This window comes from Phascolarctos cinereus, unplaced genomic scaffold (genome assembly GCF_003287225.1).
Source record: "Phascolarctos cinereus isolate Bilbo 61053 unplaced genomic scaffold, phaCin_HiC Scaffold_2;HRSCAF=192, whole genome shotgun sequence".
Lineage (NCBI taxonomy): Eukaryota > Metazoa > Chordata > Mammalia > Diprotodontia > Phascolarctidae > Phascolarctos > Phascolarctos cinereus.
In genome coordinates, this window is record NW_027555625.1 from 156,170,665 (window position 1) to 156,183,937 (window position 13,273).

Sequence of the window (13,273 nt, forward strand, 5' to 3'; positions counted from 1 at the left end):
TAAGTTTTGTGAATAACCACTCTTCTACTTAGCCATCCAGTATAATAACTTTTGCTGGGCTAATAAGGAATATGAATTTAAAATCATAGAGGAACTCTTAGAGGCCATCTAGTCCAACTTCTTCATAAGAAAACTGAGGCTCAGAAGAGTGAAGTGATTTATCCCAGTTCACATAGCTATTATGTGAAAGTTTTTCTAACTGTACTTGTAATACTCTATTCACTCTGTTAACATGCGTCCCCATTTATTTTATTAAATTAATCATAGGCTTATGCAAATAAAGTGACTAAAAGGTCCATACACTTTGACCCAGAGATTCCATTACTGGGCTTATGTCCCAAGAAGGACACTGATAAGAAAAAAAAAAAGTCCCTATATATAGTACACCAAAATATTTATAGCAGCACTTTTTGTGGTAGCAAAGAATTAGAAATGAAGTAGAAGCCTATCAAATGGGGAATGGCTTATCACTGTGCTGTAAAAAAAAATAACGAATGAATATGATGAAAATAAGAAACATGGAAAAGTCTACATGAACTGATTCAGAATGAAGTAAGCAGAATCAAGAAAACTATGCACAATGACTACAACTTAAATGGAAAGAAAGAACCACCACACACAAAAATAAAAAATTAATGTTGTGAAATTATAAAGAATAGGCATGGCTTAGAAAGAAGAGATATAAAAAGACACTCCCATTCTATCTCTTTGCAGAGGTAGGGGGTCCACAAGTATTAAACATTACATATATGTTCAGACTTTTTCAGTGCTCAGTTATGTTGATTTTTTCCTCTACTTTTTTTTGTCTTTAAAAAAATGTTATTTGCTATATGAGATGGCTCTCTGGAAGGAAAGCCAATTCTGGTGGACACTATGATTGAGCAAAAAATAAAAGACATAAGTAAGAACTTATTTTTAAAAAAAACTATTCCAGGCTTAAACAAAATTAGAGCCAATACAATTTCTAGTTTTCAAAACTGTTTTTCAATAATTATTTCAGTGTACAAAATAACTAATGGCAACTCACATGGCCATAATACACAAAAGTTTCTGGGGGAGAATAAATCCAGGATGCTTAAAAGATGTGCTTTGGTCTTGGTCCTGCAACATGTTCTCAGGGCCTTAGAGAAAGAGTCTTATTTTACAGGGTAAGTTATTTAGATATATACCCCCAACATGGCTCTGGAAGCTTAGAAACCAGCCTAGGGCTCAGAAATGTTAAAGGCTAAGATAATCCCAGGAACCTAGTATTGTCAATTGATTGTACAAATAAGGTATCTGAAGTGCCCTGCCCAGGGATGACCAGAATGTTTAAAAAACTAAAAACAAACAAAAAACTTTTATATACAACTTTGCCAACATGCATGAATTCAGATTTTTAAAACAATAATAATAGTAGCTAATATCTATATAGCAGTTTATGTCAACAAAAGCAGATTATCCACTTATTCCTCAAGAAATAGATCATTTAAATCTAACTCAAATTGGGAAATATACATTAAACATGTTACTGTGAGTCTATATAAGCAAACAAAATCATAGGAAAATAGAAAATCAAATAATAGAGAATGTAATAAATTAGAAAGATACATACAATACAGTAAACAAAAATCTAAGCCCTTGGTTTAGATTACTTAAAATACGGTACAACTGCTTAGGATTTGGACTAATGTTATGCAACACTTCTTATTTAGAGCCCCTCTGTATGGCATCCTGACAAATAGAATAAGAATGGCAACCACACAAAAGCATTAATTTCATTACTATAATACCTGACTGGCTTTTCACCCACACTACTACCTCTGTCAATAAGAGCTTCCTCAGGTAAGAGGCATTTAGTGGATGTGTGCCGTAACAATCTCTGAAGCTGGTGAAGGACAACTGCTCCACATGCTTCAAGGTCTTCTTCTTTCAAAATGTCAGTCTGATTACAAAGGCTATAAAATAAAACAGGTGCTGCATGAAATGTTTATTTAAGCACAGACCAACAGCTTATAGAATCTATGGTAGTTCTTCATGGTTTATTGAAATATATCTGTAATATAATCTAGACATAAAAATGCAGCAACTACAATGTCTCTTGACAAAGATGTAAAACAGAGCAATGTTGGAAAACTTGCTTTATAAAGCATGGTAATCAAACCCACTTTTAACTCCTTGATGTCTAAAACTATGCACAATTCTTTAGCTGGGCAATCTCATTCTGTGTACATAGGACAATGAAAGTTTTGGTTTAAAAAGTAGCAGTGTGGTACAAAAGGGTATTGGATATAGAGAACACCTGGATTTGAATCCTGTTGATTCCACCTACTACTTGTGTGACCTTGGGCAGCTCACTTAACCTCTATGGGCCTTGATTTCTTCATATATAAAATGAGGATACTGGACTGGATAATCTCTAAAGTCTCTTCTAGCTCTAAATTTATGAACTAAAGAAAAAGCAAGAGTTATTTTTTATCATCAGGTATTATATCTATAACTCATAAGGAATTTTAAAACTTGTTATTGCTATTGCTATGGATTTAAAGAATAAAAATGATTAGATTAGGTATATCTATTTTCCAAATGCAGAAAAATGACCACTTCTATTTATTCAACAAATACTTACAGACATTGGCATTTAATTTCTTCTTAATTTAGTTCTCACCTACTTTTCTAGTTTTATTTCATAACACTTAATGTTAGTTAATTTCAGACAAATCGGTCTTCTGGCTGTTTCCCATACACAATATATCTCCCGCATTTATGTCTTTGCCCAAGTGGTCTCCCACATCTGGAATGCATTCCCTCCTTACCTGTGAGTTTTGGAATTCCTAGCTTTCTTTAAAACATTGGTCATACCTCCTATGTAAAGCTTCTCCTGATCTCCCAATTATTAACCCTGTCTCTCTCTTGAAATGATTTTGTCTTATTTTGTACATACTTTACATTTACATATGTGTATAAAAGTATTCTACAAATGTACAGAGGTGGGAGAAATCAGGACAAGTTTGGGGAAATATCTGGTAGCGTAGGTTAGATGGAACGTAGAATGTGATAGAATGTGAAGCAGGGATAGAAAGGAAAGTTGGAGATATTGTGAAAGGTCATTTGTTCACAGAGGCAATGGAGAACCACTGAAGTTTTAAGTTCTCTGATGCTAAAATCAGTTCTCCTGTTACCGAGTGACACTGCACTGTCAAGAGGTCATTCCTTAAGTTCCCTATACTAATTCCCCTTCCTGTCCTGCTGTATTGAGAGAAGACATTATTCATCACAAGTTCCTCACTTCTCTACTATTCTATATCATACGCAACTGTCTCTTTTGTTCCAGTCTCTGACAAAGAAGAGGTCTTTCTTGTCAATTTTGACCCATCTACTTGTGCCCTTAATCCCATCCCCTCCTACCTCCTCAGTCTCTCATCCATCAATCTCTCAAACTCAATATATTCAAAATGGGACTCACTACCTTTCTCTCTACATTTTATTTTCCTCCAAACTTACCTATTTCTGCAGAGGTCAGTGCTATCATTCCAGTGAACCTGGGTGTTTCGCAACTTTGGAGTTACCACTGACTGTTCTCTCTTCCTTGCCTCCCAAATACAATCCTTTGCCAGGTTCTGTTGATTCTATTGCTACATTCTCTCTCAAATCTAGTCCCTTCTTTTTATATGGCTACTACCTCAGAGTAAGGAAAATCTGAGTTCAAGACCTGTCTCTGATATATGGTGGCTATGTAACTCCATCACTTAACCTCTCAAAGTGCCTCTCTAGGCAACTCTCCAAGACTATAAGTTGCAGAGAAGATACAAGTCTGCATTGGTTGAAAGAGTTTCCTCATCTGGAAGTTCTATATACCAATGAAATCATAGGTCAAGTAACATTATTCCTATCCATTTCTACTAAAAATTAAATAGCACAAACCTTATTAGCAAGTTAAACCTTTCTTGATCTATGATCGCTTTTTGATAGAGTTCCACAGACTGCAGGCTTTCTTGGGCTAACTTGTTTTCTATGAACTGTAACAGATAGGAGAATCCTTTGAATGTCAAATAATTCCTGCAGAAAGATAATAAAAATCTTAAAGTGATAGTTTTCGATTTTATCTAACCAAGGTTAAGCATATTATTGAACAACTTCTGTCTTTAGGGAAAATTTGAGATTCTTCTTTCAATTTTCATTTAATGAAATTTCATTTCATTCAAAATCCATTTGAATTTCAAACAAATTTATAAACTTTTATTTGTTTAAACTCCAATTTAGGTTGAAACAGAGCAGATTCTTATGAGAACATAAAATGCAAAGAGACTGAGGTTATACAAATAGCATTTTTTAAAGGGAAAAAGAATTATGATATAGATATTTGTTCCTATATTTAGCAACAATGAGAATTACTTCCCAGAAAAAAAAATATTGTATCATTTCTATGGGGAAAAAAAATTCTTTCTAGCTATATAACAACCTTCTCACACTTCCATGAGTATTATATCTTCTGGATACTTTGAATTATGTTTCAGTACCAACAAGGATTACATTAATGTTGGTTTCAGATTTTGTTTTCTTTAGGGAATAGCCCGACAAAATGAAGTGATATTTAACAGCCACAAATAACTTCAAGGTTAAAATATATTTTTTATGTTATTAGAAAAAAATCACTTTTTCACAATCTTTGACTGGTTAATTAAATTAAAAAGGATGATAAAGAACTATAGTTAGTCATACTCAAGATCGAGAAGGATAAAATTTATTTGGGAAGAAATACTTGAGAAAAGAAAAAGTAAAGGCAACATAAATCTGTATATATGCAGGCCTCAATTAAGTAACAACTAACTTACATCCAACTCAAATGTCACCTTCCCCTCCTCTTCAATGAAGCCTTTCCTGGTCTCCTACCAGAAGCGATTTCTCCCTCATCAGAGAAACACTATACTTTATCTATTCTACACTCTATCTGTACTTATTATAGTCAAGCCCACTGGATATAGACAGATACACACACAAGCACATGAATACACATGCATAAACATATTTATACATAAATACAAACATGCATACATCTCTCATACTTGACTATATGGTCTTTGAGGGCAGAGATCATGTCTTATTTATATGTTAGCAGGGGTGTGCTAGAGTCTACTTGACCAAACTGATTACTAATTTTTCAGTGTGAGCATTTACATCCCAGAAATTGGCAAATGCTACAAACCAGGGCTTGATTTATTGTTTTGTTGATTGTTTAGACTTAAGAAAATGTTAATAGTGAAGATTGAACTTAAAAGTGTGCTATAAATATTTTTTGGGGGGCAGAGCTTGTTGTTAAAACATTTATCAGCATAATATGTTAATCTAGTACTGTCATGTTTAACAAATAAGTGCTTAAGAAAAGGGAAATGGAAGGGTAAGGAAAGGAGGGAGGAGTATCCCCTTCCAGATACTCTATCAACTCAACCTGAAAAGTCCATTGTTGTTCAGTTAACAGGGATTTCCTGACTTAAAGAATTTCTTTTATGGGGCAACTAGGTGGTGCAGCGGATAGAGCACTGGCCCTGGCCAGTTTGAGTTCAGTTTGAGTTCAAATCTGACCTCAGACCAAACAATTGAGACTTACTAGCTGTGTGACCCTGGGCAAGTCACTTAACCCCAATTGCCTTAAAAAAAATTCTTTCATACAAATGTGAAAACACTTTGTTTCAGTTACATGTAAAGGAGTAACCTCATTTTCTTTATAGTTTGTTCTGAGTGGAAGGATAGAGAAAGTCCCCACTGCTGATTTCTAGGGTGAGAAAAATCCTGACTCTGACACACACATACCTGTTCGACCCTGGGCAATTAACTTACCTACTCAGTGCCTAAGGCAACTCCTAAGAAATTATCTGCTACATTTCAGAAGTAGAAGAACTGTGTTGGTAAATGAAAACACCAGGCCAGACAGTTTCCCAGCCCTACAAAATCTTATATCCTTTAATAATTCCTATATTCTTAGGAAAATAAGTTCTAAATTCCAAATGACTTACAAATGAACTTTGGAAACACAACCCACTTCTTAATTTAGTGTGTGTTTAAATTTTATGATTTTTTATCAGGAGGGTTCAATGGATCCCCAAAGTCTGCATATTCACTCAGAAAACCACAAATTAACATTATGTGTGTTGTTCTGTATTTTTTTACTTATTTTATTAAACACTTCCAAATCACATTCTAATTTTCTTCAAGTTATACTTGAGAGTTTTGGGGACCCATGAAACGCAGGTCAAGTTTGATACCTCCACTCTAGTTGTTCTGAGATATTCATTCAACGGTAACTGTTAGCAAAGTCTGAAAACAGGATAAGAAATTTAAAGGTAATAATAATATATTTGAGCATAGTGTCAGATCTAATAATCTATTTTTGCTCTTTGAGGAAAACCAAATTTTTATTTAGACCAAAGATAGGTCAGATTAAAAAATAACTCCCATAAGAAAAGGTTTTTTTCTGTTTTTCCTAAAAACTGCACCAAAAAAGTAAAAATTTCACAAATAACAGCTTGTCATTTTAAGGAAAGATTTGAGAGAAGAGAATTTATAGACTAGGATCATCTCTCAAAGCCTAATAGGCAAGAACGCAATCAATAAGGTACCATGGACTACAGATACTCAAATCATATAAGGCTATCTTGAAGTTAATCCTTAATTCAAGAAGGGCTGGATGAAGTTAATCCCCTAGTCAAGAAGGGCTGAGTCAAGGCATTGGCAATGAAAGGATCTTCCACCATTACTGTAATAGTTGGTTTAGACTGAGAGTGAATTGAAGTTATTAGAATATTACATCCCTTTGTAAAAGAAATTGATTACAGCACAGTGTACAAAATGGAGATGTTCCTATCATAAAAGTTAAAAGTGACATTCTTGTTAGTAGAGTCAGAAGTGAAAACTTAAGGACAAAAGATAGGCATTTTAGAGTGCATGAGGTACAATTATCTTTTCAACAATTTAGAACTGAAAATCTTTTATAAGTACCCAAATCAAAATTAGCAAACATTATTTTCAAAAGCAGTCAGAAAAGTTTGGTTAAATGAAAGAATTTTTATATTTAGGTTTAAGCTCAACTTTTAATGCAGTATTTTGTTTCCCTAGCCTTAGATCAATACAATTCTTATTACAATATTTCCCTTACTCTGGACTGAATTTTCTAGGATGTCTTTCTCTGATCCAATTAATTCAACTTGTTAAACCCTTAAGAATGAAATGAGCTCTAAATGTCAGAGTAGCAAATGCACAAAAATCTGGTTATAAGGTTATTGATTTGGTGATGATTATCTTTTATATACAGTATCTACCCTCACCCACCCACATTTTAAAATAATACATTTTTGTATTCCAATTTTGATCTTTTCCCTACTATTCAGGGAGTAAATTTTTATTCTTGAAATATCTATAGAAGTAATTTTATGCCGAATAATTATTATTAAAATAAGCAATTATTTTAGTTTATATGAAATAGCCCTAGGTACAGTCAAAACAAAGCCTCCAATGGCAATTACACTATGATTTGGAGTCACCAATCATTTTTGCATAGATGCAAATCAAGAAGATAGATTTTAAAAGTCCACCTCATAAAAAAAGGACTGTACCCTTAGGAACAGAATCATCATATTAGAGATCTAGAGCTGGAAGTAAACTCAGAGGCCTTCTAGTCAAATTTTTTTACAGTTGAGGAAACTGAGGACCAAGGAGGTGGACATCCTCCTGTACAGCTTAACCTTACTTTCAAATTCTTTTTCTACTTTTGAAAAGGAAAAACAAAGTCCACAATTTGAGTTTTTTTCTTTTGCCACCTAACAAAATTTCAATACTGATGGAAGAAGACACATTAAGCCTTGTTGCTTGTTTATATTTCATTGTGAATTATGTTCATCATATCATTTCCAGGGGATAAAATCTGGTCAGAGGTATTTATGCAATGGTTACCTTAGGGAAGATAGATTAGAAGGGAGATCGTAGAAGAAGGGAAAAGCCTATGGAAAGAAAAGGCTTAGGCACCAGTGACAACAGCACTTCTTAGAATATCTATCCTGGAAACTTTATTTTTAGCTTCCCTTTCTAATCAACTATTTTTCTTTATAACTTCATAACTTTTCCTCACATGCCTTTTTTTAATCAATGTTTATATCATTACATGTATGACTCATATATATATATACACACGTAAAAATATACATATAATATAACGTATAGACATGATATATAATACATGTAGTATATATGTATTATGTATGCATGTAATATCTTTGTATTAGGGGAGGAGATAACATATATCATATCTCTAACTCCTTCCCCAATATAATCAAATAATACATGTAATATATATTAGAGGATATTATGTTACATATGAAAACATAATATATATAAAACATATAATATATATGACATTATATAGCTATCTCCTCCCTTCATACATGGCATATATTTATCTTCTCCCCTAAAATATAATACATATTATTTATCTATCTCCTCAATCAACAGAATACCAGTTTTAAATTATCAACCATCTGAAAAATATCCCCACCTAGATGTAAGCTCCTCAAATTCCATATGCCCCAAAGAGATCTCATCTTCCTTATATGCCCATTGCCCAACCTCCTCTAATTTCCCTATTTCCAGTGAGAGTACCACCTTTATCTCAATCATCCAGATTCTAAACTTCAGTTATCTTTGACTCCTCCCTTCCCCACAATATCAAAAATCAGTTGCGAAGTCTGATTCTATGTCCACAATATACTTTACATTATTCCCTTTCCACCTTCACTAATCTAGCTCAAGTCCTCTTCATCTCTTGTTTGAATTGCTACAATAGATCTTAAATTGATCTGCCTCTTTCCAGTCTTCCCCAATCCATCCTTCATACAGCTGTTAAATCACAGGTCTGACCATGTCATTCCCTTGTTCAAAAAACTTCTCTAATGCCTCAAAGATAAAACACAAATTGAAGCTAGTATCTGTGGGTATACCATCTGGTACCCAATTATTTTTCCAGACTTATTTCATAATACTTCCCCTTCCTTGCACTATCACAAACTGGCCTACTAGCTGTTGTCCAGACTCAGCATCATATCTCCCATCTCCTTGCCTTTCCATAATCTACCCTCTAAATTTAAAAGGTAGTACTTATTCATCTTCACCTCTTAGAATCCGTAGCTTCCTGGAAGTCTCAGCTCAATGTTAAGTTCTTCAGAAGTATGTGGGACAACTGAAAGTTTCTCATATGAAATGGAAGCTATGCCCCAAAATTTAGTTAAGGCTTTAGCATTAGCCAGGCCTAAGTTTTGTTTTCCTGTAAATCATGTGATTGGGTCATACACCTGTTGCCCACCCCCTCCCTTGTTTTGTAACCACCACCCCAACCTTATCTTTGCCAAATAAGGCAATCTTCTAGCTTCCAAGCTTGTTTTGGGTAAAATGTTTCTCTTAGTTTCTGGGTACAATGTAAGGTCTCCTACCACAACCAATGGGGACAAAGAGATTCAGGTTAAAAGGTGGGAGGGTGGAGTTTTCTTAGAATTGTTTGTCTAGGGGTATATAACTGCTTGCTTGCTGCTTGTATCCTGCCTCCCCACACCAGTCCACTCTGGGGAGGTAATGCCCAATTCTCCCGCTGGACTTGCCAAATAAAACTTCTGTTTCTACCTAGAGAAACCTCTGAATTTTTATTTGGGTAGGTGATCTCAATCCCACTCAGAAGTCTTTCCTAATCCCTCCAGTTTTAGTGCTTTCTTTCTTCCTAAATTATCTTGTATTTTACTGTTTTCATGTTGTGGTAGACTCCCTCAGCTTGCAAGCTTCTTGAGAGTAGAGACTTATTTGTGGTCAGTTAGTCAATGCCAGGCACTGTGCTAAGTGATGGGGCTACAAAGAAGGGCAAAAGACATTCCTTGCTCTTGAGGTCACAGCCTAATGCAGAAGACAACATGCAAATAACTATGTACAAACAACACATATACAGGAAAAATGGGACATTTTTGTCTTTGTTTCTACACCACATATCAAAGTCCATTGTGCTCAGGGTTGGGGAGGGTGATGCTTAATAAATTTTTGGTGATTTGAACTCTTTCATTTATAGCTCTTTCAGTAATTTGTTAGTCAAGCTTCACACACAAAGAAATTCTATAATCAAAGATTAGATTTCCAACTAGTCCTTGCTTACACATATTGAACACTTGGGATCATAGATTTAGAATCAGAAGGCCCTTAGGAAGTCCTTTCTCAATAAAGCCCCATTATTGTGAAGACTTGTAGCAAATCCATCTAAGAGTGTTGGTTTTTATTGCTTTAAAAAAAACAAGAGAACAATAAAAACACACACAAAAACCCCAGGTCTTCAACTCCAGAAAGTCACATGTAACCTTTCAAAACTTAGGGCTTTTTTTTTTTTTAGCTATAAAGATGCTACGGAAGGATTTTAAACTTAATTCTTTGTTGTTCAATTTCTATTAAAAAGAAGCTAAGAACTTATCTCAGTCATATTTTGAGAAGTATATACCAAATTAAACACTACCCTCAAAAGATTATTAACATATCAATTATATAAGTTTTTAAATTTTTTATCACAATTTTCATAGGGTTTACAAATAACAAATTATCTGCAAAATGTGCTATTGGCAATTTTGGTTAATGAGGAAACTGAAATACATTAAACTAACAAGAAATAAAACGAGTACCTTTTATACAAAATATGATGAACTCAGGTCTTCCTGACTTCCAGGCCTGGTGCTCTCTCCACTGGGCCACCTAGCGTCCCCCATATGCATATATTTACTTCAATCAACAATTTATTAAGTGCCAACTATGTATGAATTCTTCTAGGCATTCAAGATACAAACACAAATGTGTATATTTTACTAGGGGGATGCAGATAAGTAAATACAGGGGAGATACAAAATAAATGCATAGTGATTAGGTAAGGTCACACTAACAAGTGGGAAAATCAGGAAAGTCTTTTTGAAGGAGGTAGAAGGTGAACTGAGCATTTAAATGAGCCAAAGGTTCCAAGAAGCAAAGGTTGGGAGAAAATGCATTCCAGGAAGAGGGGATAGACAATATTGGAAAAGACCCAGAGTCAGAAAACAGAATCTCATGTTTAAGGAATAACAAGGATTTGCAGCACGGCTGGAGTGCAGTATGTATAAAGCTTGGAAAGATAGGATGGGATCAGATTATGAAAAGTTTTAAATGTTAAAAAAAAAGAATTTGTACTTTATCTTAAAGGCAAAAGGGAGCAAAGGAAGTTTATTGAGTCTAAGACTGATATCACTGAACATTTACTTTAGGAACATCCCTTTGGCAACTCTGTGGAAGATGGACTGGAGAGGGAGTGAGATACAGAATAAAAACAAAGCAATTTTGGCTGGGGGTGGAACTAATACATGAGGGGATCAGGAAAGGTCTCAAGTAAGAAGTAGCTCTTGTATTGAGTCTTCAAGGGAGCCAATGCTTCCAAAAGTCAGACTGAAGCACTCAGAGTTATTTCAAGGATGAGGAACAGTGTGTGCAAAGGCCCAGAGGCAGGAGCAGACATATGTACAGGAAACAAGATGCAGGCTAGCTTGGCCATAGAAATTAGTCAGTAAAAATAGGTTGGAATTGAGTGACACAAGAAAATCATGAAAAACAAGTCAAGAGCTTGCTAAAGGACACTCAAAAAAATACTGAAGAAAATAACCCTTTAAAAAACAGACTAAGCCAAATGGCAAAAGAGGCTCAAAAAACCAATAAGGAGAATGCCTTAAAAAGCAGAATTGGCCAAATGGAAAAGGAAGTCCAAAAGCTTCCTTAAAAGTTAGAATGGAGGGGGCAGCTAGGTGGTCCAGTGGATAGAGCACCGGCCCTGAAGTCAGGAGGACCTGAGTTCAAATCCAGCCTCATATCAAACATATGACATTTATTAAGTGATCCTGGGCAAGTCACTTAACCCCAACTGCCAAAAAGCAAAAAAAAAAAAAAAAGGTAAAAAAAATTAGAATGGAGCAAATGGAAGCTAGTGACTTTATGAGAAATAAACATATTGTAAAACAAAATCAAAAGAATGAAAAAATAGAAGACAATGTGAAATATTTCACTGGAAAAAAAAACTGACCTAAGAGAGAATTTAAAAATTACTGGACTATCTGAAAGCCATGACCAAAACAAAGAGTCTACACATCATCTTTCAAGAAATTATCAAGGGGAGGGCAGAGCCAAGATGGCAAAGTGAAAGCAGTGATTTGCTTGAGCTCTCCCCCAAACCCTCCAAATACTCATAAAAAATGGCTCTAAACAAATTCTGAAGCAGCAGAACCCACAAAATGACAGAGTGAAACAAATTTCCAGCCCAAGACACCCTGGATGATTGATCAGAAAGGTGTATTGTGCCGGGCTGGGATCGCAGCGCGGCGTGGGTGCGCAGGCCTCAGCAAACCTGAAGCAGGCTTCAGAGGACTGAATCACAGTCAGCTGTGGGGTTTCCAGACTCCTCAAGCCACGAATGCCAAAGACAACTTAGAAGGTCAGTGGGAAAAGTCTGTTTCTGTCAGTGGTCAGAGAAGAAGGCAGGGTTTCAGCTCCGTTCCCCAAGAGTGTGGCCCTGGGGGGGCAGCTGCTTCCTGAGCTTCTGGCCCACAGACTGAGGGGGAATCCAGTGGCTGATCAGAGAGGCACTGCAGAGATCTCTTTGCCAGTGCTGAGGCAGGAATCTCTTGCTTTGCCCGTGTGTGGATCTGGGTCACAGTTCTGGGCGGCAGTGCTGGGGTGAGGAGGAGCACTGGCGTGGTGGAGCTTGTAGTGGCTGTGGAGAGAAACCCCTCCTCACAGTTACAGGACAGAAAGGAATACTTGTGGCCAGGAAAGGAGGAAACACCTCGCCCCTTATCATACCACCTTGGAAGAACTGAAAATTTACAGGTCCCTACAAGTATCTCTGAAAACAGCTACACAAACCCCTGAAGCTTGGGACAGTACATTCTCCACATTGGAAGCAGACTCTTACCTTAACAAAGAGTTTAAAACTCAAGTAATTGGCTGGGATCATGAGCAAGCAGCACAAAAAGAGTCAGACTATATTATCTTACTTTGGTGAAAAGAAGATCAAAATATACAACCAGAAGAAGACAACAAAGTCAAAGCTCCTACATCCAAAGCCTCCAAGAAAAATATGAATCAGTCCCAGGCCTTGGAAGAGCTCAAAAGGGATTTTGAGAAGCAAGTAAGGGAAGAAGAGGAAAAACTGGGAAGAGAAATGAGAGTGATGCAAGAAAATCATGAAAAACAAGTCAACAGCTTGCTA

At 35.7% G+C, this 13,273-nt stretch overlaps 1 protein-coding gene across 6 annotated transcripts in view; it reads right to left on the reverse strand.

The window, feature by feature from the left end:
* Positions 1-13,273, reverse strand: part of KIZ (kizuna centrosomal protein) — a 212,402-nt gene that overhangs the window by 81,884 nt on the left and 117,245 nt on the right. For 3 of the 6 annotated variants that reach the window (XM_020986871.2, XM_078149699.1, XM_078149700.1), the window contains 2 exons: positions 3,904-4,038; positions 1,773-1,937 (listed from right to left, as the gene is read on the reverse strand). The exons of 1 other annotated variant lie outside the window; for it this stretch is intronic. In XM_020986871.2, coding sequence (XP_020842530.1) covers positions 1,773-1,937; positions 3,904-4,038 — 300 coding nt within the window. The remainder of the gene's footprint in view (positions 1-1,772; positions 1,938-3,903; positions 4,039-13,273) is intronic. 2 more of the 6 variants (XM_020986877.2, XM_020986887.2) reach the window with 2 other exon arrangements.